Genomic DNA, 19,589 nt, shown 5'->3' on the forward strand with positions numbered 1-19,589 from the left:
TTCTTGCCCCATATAACCTGTAAACCCCCCGCGGCAGACCATGAGCATGAATAGGCCATTTTCCTGGGATAAAAAGGTGCTTACCGCAGTGCCATTGCTGTTGGGCCGCTGGTGATCCGCAAGGGCAGCGTATTGAGCCACAAGCCCGAGGTCGGCGTGCCGCCGGCCTGAGGAGCCCGCGCCCCGCGGTGAAGTCGGGCAGCTGTTCGCTGCGCTTATTGTGCCTGGAACATTGATAGCAGTAAGTTAGACAGGGTGTTCGAAAAGGTGGCTCTACTCGCTTTAGACTGAATGCATAACAAATTAAAACAATAATACTGAGTTCAGCTACAATCGGATGGCAAATTGGCTTTCAAAATTTCCATAAGGCAATAACTGTTACATAATCACCACACCGGGCTGTTCTTTGTAAATAAAAGGACAATTTACTATGTGGAGGATCGAAGAACCAAAATTGCTTCCCAAGGCAAACGTCCTAAAACCCTAGATTTAATAAGTTTCTCTGTAGTTCATACCAGTAGGCGAAGGAGCCGGGCTGACTCCAGCCGAATGTCAGTGGAAGGGGCTTCAAGACTAAACACTTCGTCCTTACCAGTGCGCGAAGGAGCCGGGCTTCGCGCGTCATTCTCCTTGGGTATCGCGATTCGGAGCGGCACGAGGCCCCGCTCTCCTTTACCAGCGACTGTGACTCCAGTCAATGTCAGTGGAAGGCGCTCCAAGACTAAAACACTTCGTTCTTACCAGTGGGCGAAGGAGCCGGGCTTCGCGCGTCATTCTCCATGGGTATGGCGATGCGCAGCACCACGAGCCCTCGCTCTCCTTTACCAGACTGTGACTCCAGCCGAATGTCAGTGGAAGGGGCTCCAAGACTAAAACTCTTCATTCTTACCAGTGGGCGAAGGAGCCGGGCTTCGCGTGTCATTCTCCACTGGTATCGCGATGCGGAGTGGAGATTTCCTCTACCAGCGACTGTGACTCCAGCCAGAAATTTGTGGAAGGCGCTCCAAGACCAACTAAAACCCTTTTTTTATCATCAGGAAAATACATTAATTTGTAGACCCACCAGCCGCGGGGGCAGCTAGTGGGTTATGTGGGGTTCTCCCTGCCAGAAGGGCTACCCACTAAAAACCTGACGTTGCCCTCGATAGCCATATGAGTCGGGAACGCGGGACATCACTATAGGCGTTTTGTCTCAAGCATTCGTCAAACCCTAGCTTTAATAGGTTTCCCTGTATTCTTACCAGTGGGCGAAGGAGCCGGGCTTCGCGCGTCATTCTCCATGGGTATTGCGATGCGCAGTAGCACGAGGCCCCACTCTCCTCTACCAGCGACTGTGACTCCAGCCGAATGTCAGTGGAAGGGGCTCCAAGACTAAAACACTTCGTCCTTACCAGTGGGCGAAGCAGCCGGGCTTCGCGCGTCATTCTCCATGGGTATCACGATGCGCAACACCACGAGCCCTCGCTCTCCTTTACCAGACTGTGACTCCAGCCGAATGTCAGTGGAAGGGGCTTCAAGACTAAAACACTTCGTTCTTACCAGTGGGCGAAGGAGGAGTGGAGCTTTCCTCTACCAGCGACTGTGACTCCAGCCAGACATTTGTGAAAGGCGCTCCAAGACTAAAACACTTCGTCCTTACCAGTGGGTGAAGGAGCCGGGCTTCGCGCGTCATTTTCCATGGGTATCGCGATTCGGAGCGGCACGAGGGGCGCGCCAGAGCTGCCCCCCGCCCCGCTCTCCTCTACCAGAGACTGGAACTCCAGCCGGATGTTTGTGGAAGGGAATCTGAGCGTGCATCTGGAATTGAGAAAGAGGAAACGTTAAAAATGTATTTAATTAATTAATATGAAGTTTGAACATAAAGGAACACACATTACAATGGTTATTTTGGACGCGCAGAAAATCTAAGTTTAATTGGAAGATTATTCTATGTTTTGCGGAATTTATTAAACTCATTCGTTATCAGCATTGTAACCTAAAAACTTCGCACAGATTTGATTGCAATCTAACTTAATTTACCCTGAACGAAAGCCACGAATTTCGGCCACGTTTGTAACAAGTTTTTTATATAAACCAAAATGAAACTTGGCACCCAACACGTTGCCAATGGGCAAAGGCACCGGTTCATCGACCTACACATCGATTGTACAAATTCATGTTCCAACAATTCATGGAAACTAATTCAACGGCCTGCACTGCAGTAAATTCAATAAGAAAGTACGACATAATACCGACAAGTCCTAAGGAAAAACAACAGGGACGTTTCTGTGAACGAAACTGTAAAAAAACGGTTTTAAACCCCGATGGTACACATCAAATATTTCATTCTTTCTATTTTCAACTAACGCAAAAAATATTGATAGATTAGATGGAAAAAATACATTTAGGTACTACGAGTTTTTTGCCAATTCTTCAATTTTCCAAGTAAAATTGATCCCTTCAGACGCCTACGCCTGAAATGAAAAGGTTCGACTCGGTAAAAAATCAAGGTCTTTCCCTTATTTTTCACTTTTAGGAGGCCTAAGAAATACTTATATGCGTAGTCCTGATTTCAACATCAATTCCAATGGGACAAATTACTTTGTGTACCCCACCCGAGCTTAGTAATTCACTTGATTTATCAGCCTACAAATTCCATAAGAAAATATGACAAGTACCATGCTTTAGAAGTTAGTACAAGCATATCCAAGAGCTACCTTTTTTAAAAATGTCTGCTCCTAGCGTTACAATTTTAGTTGCCGCTGGGGCAGGAAAGTTCTTGAGTGGCGACCACGAGCTGGAAGACGTAGCGTGGGCAGGCCTCCCACTAGGTGGACCGACGATCTGGTGAAGGTCGCGGGAAGTACCTGGATGCAAGCGGCGCAGGACCGGTCTTTGTGGAAATCCTTGGGGGAGGCCTTTGTCCAGCAGTGGACGTCTTTCGGCTGAAACGACGACGACGACGACTACCTCGGTAATGATGTCAGTGCATGATATAAAGAAGACAAAATGGGAACTGTCCCTGCAGAAACATATCAATAAAATTCCAGTTCAGCTTTAAGCCGCCGAGTAGCGCTTTATTGATGCTGGGACCAGACGCAGCGACCGTCTGTGGCCGCCCGTTGCCATGGCGACGCTCCAAATGCATCCATTACGCGATCAGACGCCGGCCGGCACGCACGCTATGCGATGTCGCGAGTCGGCGGTATTGGCAATAAACATTGGCAGGGAGAAATGGGTATTAATAGCGACTAGTTGACATGTAGATACATTCAGGCTTGGGAAATTGGAAAACTCACGTGCTTTTTAGTAAGCGACTGAAATAGAACGCAACTAAGTCTTATTAGTTCGAAAATAACTTGTGCTAACTTTCGTAAAAAAGTTATAAAGTTCATCATCATCATCATTTCTGAACATAGGCCTCAAAGATTCAAAGATTATTTATTCACAGAGATAAAGTGGTACAAAAAATGTGGTCTTAAGTTAAAGAGAGGTGTAGCTTATCTCACCAGCGCTGCTGGCATGTGAATTCCTCCTCCCCCAATCCCCCAAATGACTTCCATAATGACCGGTTGGTAGCGGTCTGCATTTATGAGGTCGTCACTCGTCAGTCCACCTTGTCGATGGACGTCCTACGCTGCGCTGTACTACTTACAAGTACAAATGTATCAACATCACAAAACCCTTAAAAACCTCAAGGCTTAAATATCACACTCTTTTACTCGTAAAGGAAAACTAGAAAACTTTAACATGAACCGAAGATCATATTGCATCAAAGAAATATGAAAATCGACCCGCGTTATCACGCAGGTCTTTATCTACAGCGTAATTGATACCCTGGCTACACAATAATGGTTCGTCGACAAAGGTCGGGCGCTCGCAAGTTTTCTATATCGAATCAAACGGTTGCCGGCGACAGCCACTCCAAGGGGACTATTCTCGACTCCTCGAGCAATAGAAACAATTTCGAAATAGAAAATAAATTCTATTCGTTCTTCAAAAGCTCGCTGCTTTTCAAGTGCTGTGGCTGAAATGATGATGATTTTTTACATCAACTGTACAACTTTGGATAAGAAAGTATAAAATTGTGTACAAAATACTGAAACTATTTGAAGTGACCAAAATTCAGGTAAAATTAACTGTTACCAGTATTGTTTTATGTAACACTTAGTTCGCAAGTTACACTTTTGTATAACTAATAATTTAGTCCAAAAGCACCAAACCTTCTTTTCAAAGTAGTCAAATAGGAGTAGATTCAAAAGGTCGACAGTGATGAGTCGACCTTTGTTATTGATGACTTTCCCGGCATTTACTCAACTAAGTAATTCATATTATTATGTCACCTAAGAAACAAATCCTAGCTACTCTGTATGAATCCGAAGTTATTGTCCATTTCTTAATACTCATTTTATTTTTGCAAGTAGGCTTTTAAAAAGCACTTACACGTACCAGTATTGACTCTACCACTGCTTCGGGACAATAAATGGGCCAGTGCTGAGAAGAACCAGCGCAAGAAACTATTGTATTTCGTAAATATTTCTAAATGATAACTATTGCACGAGAATCGACCCCCGCCCTGAAACTTTAATCCGATTTCAGAAGAGGTATTTTGCTGTGCAGCTCCTGAGTGTAGTAGGGTGGAAATTTCCACATTTTATAACTACACTTCGATTTTAAAATGTTCTGCTTTTCAAGATGAAAACAGGATTTTTCATCATGAAAATAATAGTATTTTATGTGTTAAGTTTAGTAAATTGCATTGTTGGTCAATTAATAAAATCATCTTAATAATGTCATGTCATGTCATAATCTTAAAGAATGCCGAAGTTAAAAAATATCGCAATGTTTTGATTTCATTTCGTGGTTTAAATATGTACCTACGTCGTTCTTATTTGAATTTGACCCTAAGTTAATACACGATACGTGCCCTCTAAATCTCGGAATCATATTTCTTTTGGAGCCATGTTTTCATTTGAGCCTCCAACTAACTAAGAATCAGAAATACTGTGATGTATAAAAAAAGGCTCATTGGGGAATTGAATCCCGGGCTTCATAAACAAAAGCTACCAAGGCGTGTTGAGAAACTTCTGCGCCCCCTCAACCGTGTGACCGATGACGTACGAAGCAAACTTTATGTGAATGAAAAGAACAAAAATAATACATTGTACTCAAAATAAGAAGCCTCGGAAACGGCTCCGGGCCAAATATAGACTGGAGTGAAAAGGAAGCCGACATTTGTGAAGTTTCCCAACGTAAGTCTGGCTAGCTGGCTACAGAAATAATTTATAGTGCGCAATTATAACAATTCATTATTAAACACTTTGAAACTCTAGTAAATAACTTAAGAAGTTGCATAAGGTACAGTTTATTTACGCTTGGGAAGTTTTATATAAATGGCACAATATAATAGTAGCCCATTTAATATAATGTAACATGTATGTTTGTTTACAATAACAGGTATTCCCCACTCTGAATTTCTTGTAACAATGTATTCTAAGACACTTATTAAACGCCGAATACGTCCAATTTTGATACAATGTAATTTCTAAGGAAGTAAAATGGATGGTTTACATTGTTCGTAAATTGTTATACCCAGCTAGTATAACGTCATTGTTGCTTCAAGAATTGCTTGTGAAATTCGACAATTCCTATAGGAATCCTATCCGAAAAGGCTTCATTAAAACATTCTTAAAGTCGTCAGTAACATACTGTTGTCAATAAAAACACACTACCAAATAAAATTAGATTCATTACCTTAGTAACGATTAAGGTAGGTTCACATTGTAATTGTCAATACCAAAGGTAATTCTACCATGTACAGACGACAGCATATCAGATAAAGAGGGCGCAGTGCTTGGCTTGATATTCCCGTTGTCTGTATCTCAATCACGAATTCACGAATTTCGTTAGAGAGCTATGTATTAATATTAAATTGGTACGCGGGTGATGCTCGTGTTTCACACAAATCTCGTACACCGCAAAGTGAATATGAACCTTTGATGCCTAAACTTCAATGCAGCCGTAATGTGAATATACCTATTTATAGAGCTATGTTGTATGTGTTAATATTCAATTGCTACGCGGGTGATGCTCGTGTTTCACACACATCTCGTACGCCACAACGTGAATATGAACCTTTGCTTTGATGCCTAAACTTCAATGCAGCCGTAATGTGAATGTACCTTTACACACCTCTCCCACAGGGGTGACGCGTAACATGAATAGCGTCAGACACCAGCAATACTCCTTGTATGTGTACAGTTAGTTTAGTCCAGGGATGGGCAAATTTTTATCGTCAGGGGTGAAAAATAAGTGAATCTTTCTCATTTTGAAGTAGATGCGCCTAATCTCCAATCTACCCGTAATGTGAATATACCTCGGGGTGACGCGTAACATGAATAGCGTCAGACACCAGCAAGACTCGGAGTTGGCAGCGTCGAGCGGCGCTCCAGCCAACAACTTGTATGTGTATGTTAGTTTGGTCCAGAGATGGGAAAACTTGTCGTCAGGGGTCAAAAATAAGTGAATCTTTCTCATTTTGAAGTAGATGCGCCTAATCACCAATGTGCCCGTAATGTGGATGTACCTATACTTATACACACCTCTCCCACAGGGGTGACGCGTCACGTGAATAGCAACGTCACATGAATAGCGTCAGACACCAGCAAGACTCCGAGTTGGCAGCGCCGAGCGGCGCGCCGGCCAACAACTTGTATGTGTACAGTTAGTCCAGGGATGGGAAAATTTAATTGTCGTCTGGGTTCAAAAATAAGTCAATCTTTCGCAGCCGTAATGTGGATGTACCTTTACACACCTCTCCCACAGGGGTGACGCGTAACATGAATAGCGTCAGACACCAGCAAGACTCGGAGTTGGCAGCGCCGAGCGGCGCTCCAGCCAACAACTTGTATGTGTACAGTTTGTTAGTCCAGGGATGGGAAAACTTTGGTCGACCGGGGTCAATAATAAATAAGTGAATCTTTTTAACTTTGAAGTAGATGCGCCTAATCTTCAATATGCCCGAATGTAATATACTTATACACACCTCTCCCACAGCGGTGACGCGTAACATGAATAGCGTCAGACACCAGCAAGACCCGGGAGTTGGCAGCGCCGAGCGGCGCTCCAGCCAACAACTTGTAATGTGTACAGTTTGTTACTCCAGGGATGGGAAAACTTTTCAGAAAGGCGGGGCCAAAAAACATGAAAAAATCTGTATTTCCAAGTAATTCAGATAATGACATTATTAAAAAAACTGCTCTAACACTAATTGCCTAATAGCTGTTTAGTCTACATGTTGCATCGATCGGAAGCATTTCCATAAATTGCTGCAATTTGGCAGCTTCCTATTAATGTAAGTTCACTAAGTTCATTGATATTGGCTTGGCAAGATGTGATAATTAATTATTTCCCAAAATGTAATGATTACACATTAATACATTCTACTTTACATTACATTGGCACAACAAAACTAGATGAAATGTGCTCACCCCTGTTGCAGTTTACCAACATTTTACGGTCGCACGTACAAATTAAACGCTGAAATGCAGTAAACGTCCTCCTTTACTAAGTTACAAACTAAAAGCTTAATTGGATTAAATTTTCAGGGAAACTGGGATAAAACTGGAACTATATTCATTTCAGAACAAAAAATTAAGTTTAGATAAAAACAAAAAATCAATTATACAAAATATTGTCGAGTCACCTACAACCGGTCTACTGGTAAAGGAATTAAACTTACTATAACAGTCTCATAGTCTATTTTTCCGTACTCCTGTAAACCTGTATGTTTAATACGTGTGAATAGCCAATAAACGAATAAGCGTATTCCATTTTTACCCTATAATCAGTATCAGGAGAGATTTCAAGTCAAGATAGGAGACAAAAGGCAAACGGATCACTTGATGGTAAGTGATTATTACCGCGCCCAAAGACACCCTCAACTCCGGGTGAGACCGGTAGATTAATTTCAAGTAAAAAATAAAACACTAATGATCAACATCCATCAGTCAATTTGGTTTATTGCACTGGAATTTCTACTTGGTATCGTTTGTATAACCAACTCATCATACTCAGCCCGATGTAATAAAATCACCCTTCGCAGTTGTTATCGATCCCGTAGTAAAAGCGGGATTCGAAGAAACACATTAGCGACTAGAATCGCGTGCCTATTTCCTTAATGTCCTACTGGAAGTCGGTAATCAAACCTAATTTGTTAGAAATAGGTTTCAAAATCCAATTATACATAGAGCAATGACAATAAATGAAGACTTTAACGATTAGCGCATGTTACAAAAATTTGCTAGAATGTGTTTACAAACAACATTCTGCGGTTTTTCCTCATTTCTTAGCCTTATTCACGTCTGGGCGTGCATTGCATAATTAGGCAGGATCCAAAACTTGGCAAACGAAAGAAGTCATAATGAAATCAGCGGATTGGAATTTGTCAGTCTCTACCTCTACTACCTACCTCAAAATATAACATAGTATCTATCTACCTACTAAACAATAAAAAATAAGTACAAGATCTAGATCATATGTTCTTCATTATAATTAAGGCAGCAGCTTAAAATTTTCCTTATTAGCCAGATCAGATCAGAATCCAGAGTTCGAACGCCAAACAAAGACAAATATGCCTAACAGTCACGAACAGTTATTATAACAACTACAATTAACAACACAGCTTTAATATGCATGTGCAAGCGCACTCGAATCGACAATTCACGCCACATTGTAGTTGATTGCAGTTGAAGATCTCTCACAGAGATACCAGTGCACCAATTGTATACTGCGGTATTTCTGACAATGTGAAAACACTGTGGAGCGGTGACACTGAACAACCGCTAGTAAACATGGTTGTGAAAATATTGCCAGCTTTGTTTAGTATTACAAACGGGCATTGCCACCTGCATAACATGATACTAACTATTACAATACAAGTCCTGTGCTGTGTGTCAAATTTCAGGATGAAAGGTCAAAATAATCGGGATTTAGTGTAAAGCTCACAGTCACAGATTTTGTCCCCATTATCGATCTAAGTAGAGACTTGGGAGAATTTTAAAATTCAGATACTTGTTCTCGATGGTGGGTAAAAAAACTACGGCAGATACAAAGTAAGGGTTGATATGAACAAGCGTTAATATGCAGGAGAATCAACTATTAAGTATACCAGTGTAAATTATTGGGTACATTATAACCCTACCCCACACAATAAACAGCCTACTGGGGTGTCATGTGTGCAACAAAGTACTTAAATTGTATTTAACCACCTGTATTTACCATGGTGACAAGCAAATAAATAAATAAATAACTGTTTCCAGCGAAAAACCTGCCGTTTTCCACTAACGCTACTGCAGAGGTATAAACGTTTTTAAATAGACACGCGGGGTAATCAGGCATTTCGCAGAAGCACTAGGCGCCCCCCATAGACTGGTTGCCTAGGCGCCAACTATACCTACCGATCGATAGTACGTGGGCAAACAAGATGGGATATTTGTGCTGGGAATAGGTGTATTTGTGTTATCTGTCTGGGAGGGGCGGAGAGATACTTTGATGAATATTTCTTACAGACTTTGATATACCTTATCTATAGCCTCTATGAGCCTTGTTACAAAAAAGTTAAAACTAGGATGAACACTGGTTTAAAATTACATTTCTATACTATGTCAATTTAAACTAGAGTTCAACTAGAGTGTAACTTTTTGGAATAAAGGGGTAAGTTCCAGTTTATTTTCCAATTAGGTTCATTATGAAACGAAGCTTAAAATTAAATTGACTCAAATTCATTGGGATTGGTTGATTTTCAATTTTTCCATCTTACCTAAGTCTGTCGCCATAACAACAATGTTAACAGCATTGTTGTATTCCGGCAGTTAGAGGTAAGATAGCCAGTTCCTCCGTGGTTGAGGATTCCGGGTGAAGCTCGCTTCCACCTTCGGCCTGATCGTCACTTACCATCAGGTGAGATACAGTACAGGCCAAGAGCTCGTTGTGGAAAAGAAATTAATATTACACTAATCACATGTTTTGCTCCTAACAGTAAGTGTAGATTCATCGTTAACTTCTAAGCACCTCTGAAAACTTAACTCTGACTTAAGTCAGTCTCTAAGAGGACTTAGGATTGGTTGACAGAACAGAATCTAAAGCTTAAGTGAGAATCGAGTTTTGAGTGTGTCTTCGTGAGGTCCGTCAAAGTTGTAACGGGGAGCTGCAAAACTTATACAATTTTGCCCTTACGAAACCAACGAAAGTTGATTTAATATTTTAAAATGAACACGTCTAGCTTCTTTAAAGGTAAACAAACTTTTCATATCTATGAAAACAAGTTCATTTAATACAATAAAAATTTCTATACCAATGAAAGCTTGAACCACCTCACTACATGACATAATGATATCAATTCTTTTGGAAAAAAGACACCATAAACACTTTAATGATACTTCATTAATTCCCAGTTATAAAATTAAACAACATACTAATAATTAAGCAACTATGTGACTGCGGTATGGAAACCATGAAAAGTCTGTTTCACTATTTCGAATCGAAATAAACTTTTCATCGATTTCCATTTTCCATCCATCTTTAGCCATTTTGCAGCAAAAATGTGGAGTCTAAATGTACTGTCAACAGTACATGGTGAAAGCTATAAAACTAACTTTATGAAGAACCTATATCACAGAGCTTTAGACTCGTATATGACCAACAAAATGAAGAACCTATTCCGCAAAGTGCAGACCTCACTAGCCTCCTTTAATAATGTTCTAGCTATCTGCGGGAGCCTGTCCGGATACCGGACGCCGGACGCGCCGTCCGGGAGCTCACTAATGAGGATGCCGCAAAAACCGCTGAAGGGTTGATAGAAAACTACTCGTGTGGTTGTGTAGGGTAGAGTAATTTTCTATAGAGCTAGCAAGCCTTTTCCATGCGAGCTTTGATACCCCTTTTCAATTCTACGAGACATGGTCTGAGGAAGATTCCTGAATTGAAAGCAAAGAGTATGCATTGGATGGATTTGATGCCATTAAAATTTAAAAGAAAAAGAAAAAACTCATGAAACTCATTTATTTTTGCAAATAGGCTTTAAAAAAGCACTTTTAAAACGTAATATTACTTGTGTATTAATATCATAAGCTCGCCTATCTGGATGACATGACGGTACATCAAGCTAAATGTTCTAGCATTTTATAGAGTTGGAAATCTGGAATAAATGTGATTTTGCTACAAAATTCTTATGTTCTGGCGATAGTACATTATTTATATGGCAGTTACAAAAACTAAGTTGCAGGCTACAATGTATCTGCCAAATAGGGATACTAATTTACTCATTAAGATAACCTGATAAAAAGAAAATAGTTTCAAGAAGAAACCATAAAAGTATATTTAAAAGAAACTATGATTTGACTATTAATTTGTCTGTACTCTACATATTTCTGAAGTAATTCCAAAGGTAAGATATTTCTAGATCTAGAGTTACAAATTGATTATAATTAAACTGTTGTGGACCCGTTATCGTTGTAAAATTAACGACATGTCATATCGAATTGATGTCACGACTCACGACACAACGTCCTTATAGCGGCCAGTTGAACCGGCGACCCCAAACTGATGGATCAATTGAGAACAATCCGCTATGCTATTAAATAGAGATTGTTTACATTTCTTTATAATTGTTTCAAGGAGAGAGAAAGATTTTGACAAAACAAAGATGCAAGACACGTCATGTCTATAATCTCGAATACCTTGAAGCGCAAGCCACGAGGGGTTTTGCAAAAAAAAATCCAAGCTCAGTTACTACTGACTTACTGAGCTAAAACTAAGGCTGAGTTGCACCACCTACCTTTGACCGTAACTATGACGATAACCGGTGTTTTTTGTATGGAGTTTGACGTTTGTCAAAGTTAAAGTAAGATGGTGCAACCCACCCTAAAACTATTTTAGGGTTCTTGATGCAACCTTAAAAGTACCAAATTAAGTTGACAAAGTAGTGCGAGAGAGAGAAAAAGAATTAAGAGAATCGTGTTTTAACAGCTGACAAATATGTCAATTAATTTAGTAATGTCAATATCACTTTCAGAAGCCGAAGAGGAGAGTTTCAGATCTCGCAGCTCCAACCAAATTGATCAGCGGTAACGGATGCACCACTTTACTGCAGTCGGTTAAAACATTTTCAAAACAAACAGCAAAAAAGCTCAGTTCACCTGCCAATCAATAGAGAACAAAATACTGGCAACTACATCAATCACTTAGCGTTATAACAGCATTCGCGATGTAAATAAGTCTACAGAAACCCCGAAACCAAATAGCACTCTGCCCCAACCGAGTACGGTTTAGACTCGCTTGTCGAGGTGTTCTGAAACAGTTTCAGTGACAAAACTATGGATAAAGCGTCGGAACTCCATGTTTGTATGTCAGACACGACACTCGCCACAATCGAGGAACTTTGGGCTGATAGTAATCAGCTTTTTGGATTGTGTCAGAGTCTTGTTTAAATAATCACACTTTTATTCAGCACGTTAATATAAACGCGAAGGCTGCTCCGTCTGTTATATTTCCACACCTAAGCCATTGAATCAATTTTGATATTTGGAATGGACGCAGTTTGGAAACAATAAATCTTAAGGGGAATTCAGGGAAGACTGATTGTTGTTGTAGCGTCATTTATCGACCTAAAATCCATCTCTTTGGGGTTATTAAGACTTCTTGTGAAGCAAGCAACAGAAGCCGCGAGTAGAATCTAGTCTAATATTCATACTTTGCGGCGACCGATATTACATACGTATTACTCAATAGTTATGTCGATATCCTACATATTACACACAAATATTTTAGCTTATGTGCCTGTAATGGACGAATCTGTACAACTGCCGAATCTGAGGAATCTTTTACAAATAAAAGATAGACAATTCCCCGTTGTAATAGGCTTTTTATCTCGGTAATATACATCTCCCGAGGGAGTGGGAAGGATACTCGTGACAAACGAATATCTATGTGGGAGGATCCACATGTAAAGGCGTAATCTATAAGGGGGTATTATTGTTACTGTCGCAAGATTAGTATGATTATTTATAATCTTATACCTCTGTGTGAAGATTAACAACTGAGGTATCAACAATATTAGGATGGAATAATTAATATATGGGCTGCAACAGGCACTTTTCAGGCTTCATTTGGACTATCTTTAACGTTAACCTTCTGAGACACAGAATCACTTGTTTTTTTTTTTCGGAAAGTGAGTGTCCTAACTAGCGTTTTTTTTTTTCAAACTAGTGTGTGTAGGATTGGAATCCTGGACCTGCAGATTCAAAGGGCTCTACTTCTTGACTATGACTACTAAACCAAGAATAAGGTGTTGATGACGATACGATTTCACCATTATCATGAAAAATTACTGTTTTACAAAAATATTGCTTGTACATTTAATTTGAAAGCCCGACTCCGTCAAAACAATTCATGACTGACACAATGCGAATTCCAAGGCTCTGAAAAACTGATGATGCGTCTACGAAACACAACCAACAGGTCACCAGGAGTCAGCCAGCCGAATATACTCCGTATCCCTACAATATACAGAGCAGAATCCCGTAACTTGCGCATCGTTTGGCGTCGATTGGGAAAATGCTTCTTGCCGGTGTGAGAATAAGGAACATGTTCGTGTATGGTTTGGCTGCGTCGTATCGATCGACGGACGAAACGTGTCCTTCACCCCATGCCCTTTGCTGGGTCTATACAAAACACTTCAAGCTCGGAGCTGAGCTTCAGTCAGGTAGGGAAGCCCGGACTCAGTTATTTTAGGATATTAATTAACTCACGTTAATCATAACAGCAAGTTTACATGTTGTTACGTAACGTAAGTAATCACACAATAGTTAATTTCTGATCCGTATTTGTTGACCTTGATTCAGTCAGATTCAGTCTCAGGAACAGACTTTTCATTTTACGGCTGAATTTTGAATCGTCGGATAACATTTAACTGAAGAATAAGTTTGGTGCATTGACATTTTCAGTATGGAAAATATGTCAAAATAACAAGTTAATTCTCCGATGTCTGAAGATTGAAAAATCAGTCCTTAAAAAAATTATAGTCGTCAGTTGCTTCTCTTTAAAGTAAAGCTATATCTGCATCTATTGAAGACTAATTAATATTCCGAGAACAGCTTTCAAGTCGAGTTGAAGAATTTGAAGCCATCTGTGTACTGTACGCTAAGTATGCCCTACTTAGCAGTTCCTACAGCCATGAAGGCTCGCTGGAAGAGCTGGAGTTTAGTGGTATTATGACGTAACTTGGAAGCGGATTACGTCCGTACGGTATTCAATGTTCTAAACTTTAATGTTCAGTAATAATTTTATTATATCGTACGCAGGGTTGCTCATATCCTGGGAGATTCAACGGGAATTTCCACAAAATGTAACTCCTTAATAGCTACTAATGATACTCTACCAACGTCGATGAAGATCAAGTTCAATCTTAGAAAAGTCATGTAAAAATAACACTGCTACACTAGGCCCTACATACAATCACCAATTTTAAAGTAATACAAACAACCAACATAGAAGCCAAACTTAGAAAAGGTAGTGGTTTCCGAAAACAAAATTATAGTTTGAAAAGTGCCTTAGACTTCTCGTGGATGACCCGCACCAAAATGAATCGAGACCCAAATAAGTAGTTAATACCATTTTAGAATATAAAAGGTCTCCAACAAATACAGGGCAAGAAGGCATAGGGGTGTTACGTGATCAGCATTGGAACTATGAACTTCTTTTATTACTCCATCATACTCTTCGTCACACCAATACCGACCCATATTATTGAAGGTAAGCAGGTAACAATTTACATAAAAAGCCACAGTAACAAAAGCTGTATCTCACAGAACAGCAACTAAACTGTATTTGGTCGCAGAAGCTACTCCGTCATACTCTCTTCGTCACACCAATACCGACGGAATAGCCATTATTGAAGGTAGTAGGTAACAATTTACATAAAAAGCCACAGTAACAAAAGCTGTATCTCTCAGAACAGCAAATAAACTGTATTTGGTCGCAGAAGCTACTCCGTCATACTCTCTTCGTCACACCAATACCGACGGAATACCCATATTATTGAAGGTAAGCAGGTAACAATTTACATAAAAAGCCACAGTAACAAAAGCTGTACCTCACAGAACAGCAACTAAACTGTATTTGGTCGCAGAAGCCGCGGGGACGTGTTATTTGAAGAGCATTATGTTACAGGCAGTGTAAACAGTTTCGCGCCGCGGGGTGGGGGGAGCGGGGTAGGGCTGTCGTGCCACGTGTAGCCTCATTTTGATTAAGTCTTCTCACAGAGATAAGCATCTTACGCCACATTGTGACGTTGATGCTTAATCTTCCTTAAGTTGGCAATTTCAAATGTACTACTGTGAATACTTGGCGTATAAGCCAAAAACCAAGTCTATAATAAGATTTTTAAGATTTTTAGGACATTTTTCGAAAATTATATTCGGAGAAAAATCCTTCGTGAGAAACTAACGTCTCGCGTCCGGTAAATACTTGGCGAAGTTAGTATTCTGCCCCTGAGCTTGAATCTGTATGACAAATTCTCTGAAACATCTCATTTCTAGGGATTCATGTTTTTTCTGTAGCCTGGCAAGATAATTATTGGTTATTGGATTTTCCAAAGGATGTCTTACAGCTAGCGCGTTTCTATTAAACTTCGGCTTGATCTAAAATACAGATGGAAGAACTATGAATTGGGCATCATGGTCGACAAATGTATAATGAAAAGCAAATATTGGTACTCCCCGTCATGTTGTAAAACATCATTCTTTATCATTATTGGGTAGAATGCAAATATGCTCGTTTGCTATAAATTAACAGAGCAAATCCCGCCTGCCACTTTTTGACAACTCGGATTTATCTGTTCGTTATCTTTTAATCTCTGCCCGACAGTTCTTCCGACACATCTAGCCAGGGTCGCGTCGGACTGACAGCCCTGGGGGAGCGGTTATTGAATTTTACAGCGGCGCGTGTCGCGTCATTATTCTGACACAACGTTGTCATTCCATTTTGTTTTGCAACTTTTGTTTGGCCGTAAAACTTCGTCCAAAACACGGCCGTAACCTACTATTGAAAGCCATAAGCTTGATGCTATAGAATTTTAGGACATTATTCTCAAAAGCATTCATGCGTAACTGTACTACTTAATTAAACAGCTACGTTTCATTCAGCTAATTGACTGATAGGTCAATAACGCCATACAATTAGAATAATAGCCCGACTAATTGTTAGAGCGTTCAAAATGTCAGTAGGCGGAGCATTCAATCAAATTACCCGTAATAGTACAATGTTTCATCCCCAAAACGGAATAGGCGAGTTATTAGACTAACAATAGCACCGCAAGAATAGAAATGGGTCAAAAGGCTGGCTCTGTTGACGCGATGTCGTCTATTAGTCCGTGTAGTTTGCCCAAAATATTCGCCCGTAACATTTACGGCGGGAATGGCCGTGCCCTTTTGCCAAATAGGTATTTCTATTTTGGAGTTAGCACAAGTGTACTGTTTGCTGAATGCTGGAGTTGACCCGCTCCGAATCCCAGAATGCGAAGCGAAGTACAGAGGCAGCGTTTTGACCTTCAAGTTTCTTGGGAACTCTTTTTTCGTCGTCTTTTACTGAGCTACACACCAATGTCTGTAATAGCCTTATTTGGCATCTCGTAGGACTTGAGACATCTGTGTGTAGAACCTGCACCAGGGTTTAAGCCGGCGCTAGAGCTTATCAGCCCCACTAGAAAGTATTTTGCTGTGTCTCTTGGATCCTGCTGTTGAAAAAGCGACTGTCTCTCGCAGACAGAGCTAGACAACGCTCGAAATCCTTCAAAAATACAGCCCTAGACTTTATTGATTTATTGCGATACGCGACAAGCCCATTCCAGACACTTCTTTGATCGGCCGATCTCTTCACTCCTAAATTGACCGCGCAAAAAGATGCCAATCATAACCCAATTGTACCCTACTTTAGGTAACATTGTATTCGGAATACACAAAAGAATTTCAATAGGGTAAATTAAGTGTACTACCTTAACTGGTCCTTAAGCCTCGTTATATTATGTATGTGGCTATTGATTTACCTGAAACAAAAAATACAGTTAATTAGTTAAACCAGGCCTGTTCATCTCCGCGAGTTCACATCGAAAACAAAACACGCACGATAGCCCACCTACAGGAGGCGATTCGACAAGGCGTCACATACGAGATACGAGCGAGCATTGACACACGCACGCGTACTCTTGTATTATGGAAAAAAATAAAAAAATACTGTGTAAAAAATACTGTGCAGTATTTAACTGCCTAAATAATAATAAAAACACACAATGTACTTTTTTTAAGTTGCCTGAAGACACTGAGAGGTAAATAAGTGGTTATTGTTATTCATGGTAATTCATGCAAATTCATGTATTTCTTCCGACATTTTCCGCGATTTGGCACTTCACGTCACACATTAGTTTGCCGAAGTTCGCCGAGCCAGCTATTGTCAATTATTATAGGTGTCAAACAGGATAGGGTCTTTGCGCTGGTTTTCGTCCAACTATCGGAGTTGCCAACTTTGTGATCTTAAAATACCCTTACATAAATGTATCATATTATTTTATGTCGTTCGAGTGCTTATAAAGGCAGTCAACTAAAGTCCATACTGCAACGCACACACAATCCGCACCGTTACGTAAACGCCTTGCCTCGCCGATGACAGTGCGCGAAGGGCAATGACAGCTCGCAAAACACTGACGTATATCAATGTCTCATGGACTTGGCGTAACTTTAAAATAAACGTACTCGGTACATTACGCACACATTTACACGCATTATAAATACATACACGATTTAAGAAAACAACATGGCTGCAATACCTATAGGTAATCAGCTGACAGGTATTTGTGTGTGTGTGTGTGTGCGTGTAGTTGTCAGCTGATTGCCTATAAATATGTTGTTTTCTTAAATCTTGTATGTAGGTACTCGGCTCAAGTCAGGTAGTTAGTGACGTCACATGAAAATGTTGCCAGAATGAGTACTGACCAAACATTATCTATTTCTTTTTTTTATACATCACCAGGGGTAAGTTAGAAAGAGATAAACAGCTGTTTGTCATTAATTTGTCGAATTTTTGTATAGATCTATATTTCCTCTCCACTATTACCTCCATGCCACAAAAGGCGATACGTTGTTGATCCCTTTCCGAGTTGATTTGCCTGCTATATGACCTGAGCTATGCTTTAAAAAAATGACCCTTAGTCATCTAAGATTTAATTTTGTATGAAGAAGTTTAATAAACACTTAAAATTGTGTTTATAATGCTATCAATTAGACATACGTGCCAAAAACTTTTCCTGTCAGCACGTTTTTTTTCTAGCGCGATGATTTCTGCAATGTACCGGTGACCGGTGTATGGCCGCGCATTTACGTAATTTTTTGGAACTCACTACTTTTTAAATTACATTTTCATTTAGGTAGAACTGTTGCTTAGGCATTATAGATTGCAACAAAACTAGCGCGGGATGGCTACTGCCTTCTGTGAATACAATACTTTGTATTCAAATTTTACGCATGTGTTTATGGCAGCTCAGTGAAATGGACGAAAACCGAAGTTAGATAGAAAACCAGCACAATGACCCTACTTTCAAAAATTAATATTGCGATTTTATAAATCACTTAAACAACTTTATATTAATTTGCGGTACGAAGTACGCCGGGACAGCTCGTAAAACAAATTCATTATTTACATATTACTAATTTATCAACTTTGTTCATTGTTAGTTCATTAGTTGTTCGTGTTTCGTTTGGGTTAGACCAAGAGCCGAATGCAAAAAATAAATGTTACTTAATTATATTAATCCTACAAAAAACGGACGGACGTGTGCAAGTCTAATAGCCATATACTTGGTTAACTCATTTTAAAAAGTGCACAAAAACGTTCTATGTTCAGACAGACTATATGACGAATCTATAAGGGTTCCGTTTTTGCCATTTGGCTACGGAACCCTAAATACCGTATCAAAATCTGTTGCATAGTTTTAAAGATCTAAGCATACATAGGGACAGACAGACAGGAAAGCGACTTTTTTTTTATAATTATTACGTAGTGATGATGGGCATATAGACCAAATAAAGACATTTTGATTTAAGGGGGGGACATTGTAAGAGCCATTCACATTTTTATCAGAAAGTTAATGAATTAATATATTTAGGTTTTTGAAATCTAAAACAGCCAGGAAATCAAAAGGCAAACATGATACCTTTGTGATTTTATAGGAATTTTATTGTAAAACACGGTCGGTCATATTAAACTTTTATAAAAAAATCCAGAGGTAAATGTTTTTTTTTCGAGAAATTTTTTTTCTAATCGTGTTTTCGAAAATATCATCCCATCACACATACGTTCTGTAATACATAATATTGAAAACAGTGCGAAATATCGTCAATTGCAGTTTTCACATACTAAGGGCCCATAATGAAATTAGTATAATGTTTGTTTATGTAATAAAATTTGGTTTGAAATACCTACTGAATTGAATTTTTATTTCTTACTAGCTTTTTGGCTTCGCCTACGTGAAATAAATTGACACAGTTATGTGTGTTATAAAA

At 39.7% G+C, this 19,589-nt stretch overlaps 1 protein-coding gene across 1 annotated transcript in view; it reads right to left on the reverse strand.

Moving 5' to 3' along the window:
• Nucleotides 1-19,589, reverse strand: part of LOC135074362 (forkhead box protein K1-like) — a 75,490-nt gene that overhangs the window by 13,768 nt on the left and 42,133 nt on the right. The window contains exons 2-3 of the mRNA XM_063968621.1: nucleotides 1,640-1,797; nucleotides 85-224 (exon numbers count right to left, since the gene is read on the reverse strand). Coding sequence (XP_063824691.1) covers nucleotides 85-224; nucleotides 1,640-1,797 — 298 coding nt within the window. The remainder of the gene's footprint in view (nucleotides 1-84; nucleotides 225-1,639; nucleotides 1,798-19,589) is intronic.

The sequence above is a fragment of the Ostrinia nubilalis genome, chromosome 9 (assembly GCF_963855985.1).
Source record: "Ostrinia nubilalis chromosome 9, ilOstNubi1.1, whole genome shotgun sequence".
Lineage (NCBI taxonomy): Eukaryota > Metazoa > Arthropoda > Insecta > Lepidoptera > Crambidae > Ostrinia > Ostrinia nubilalis.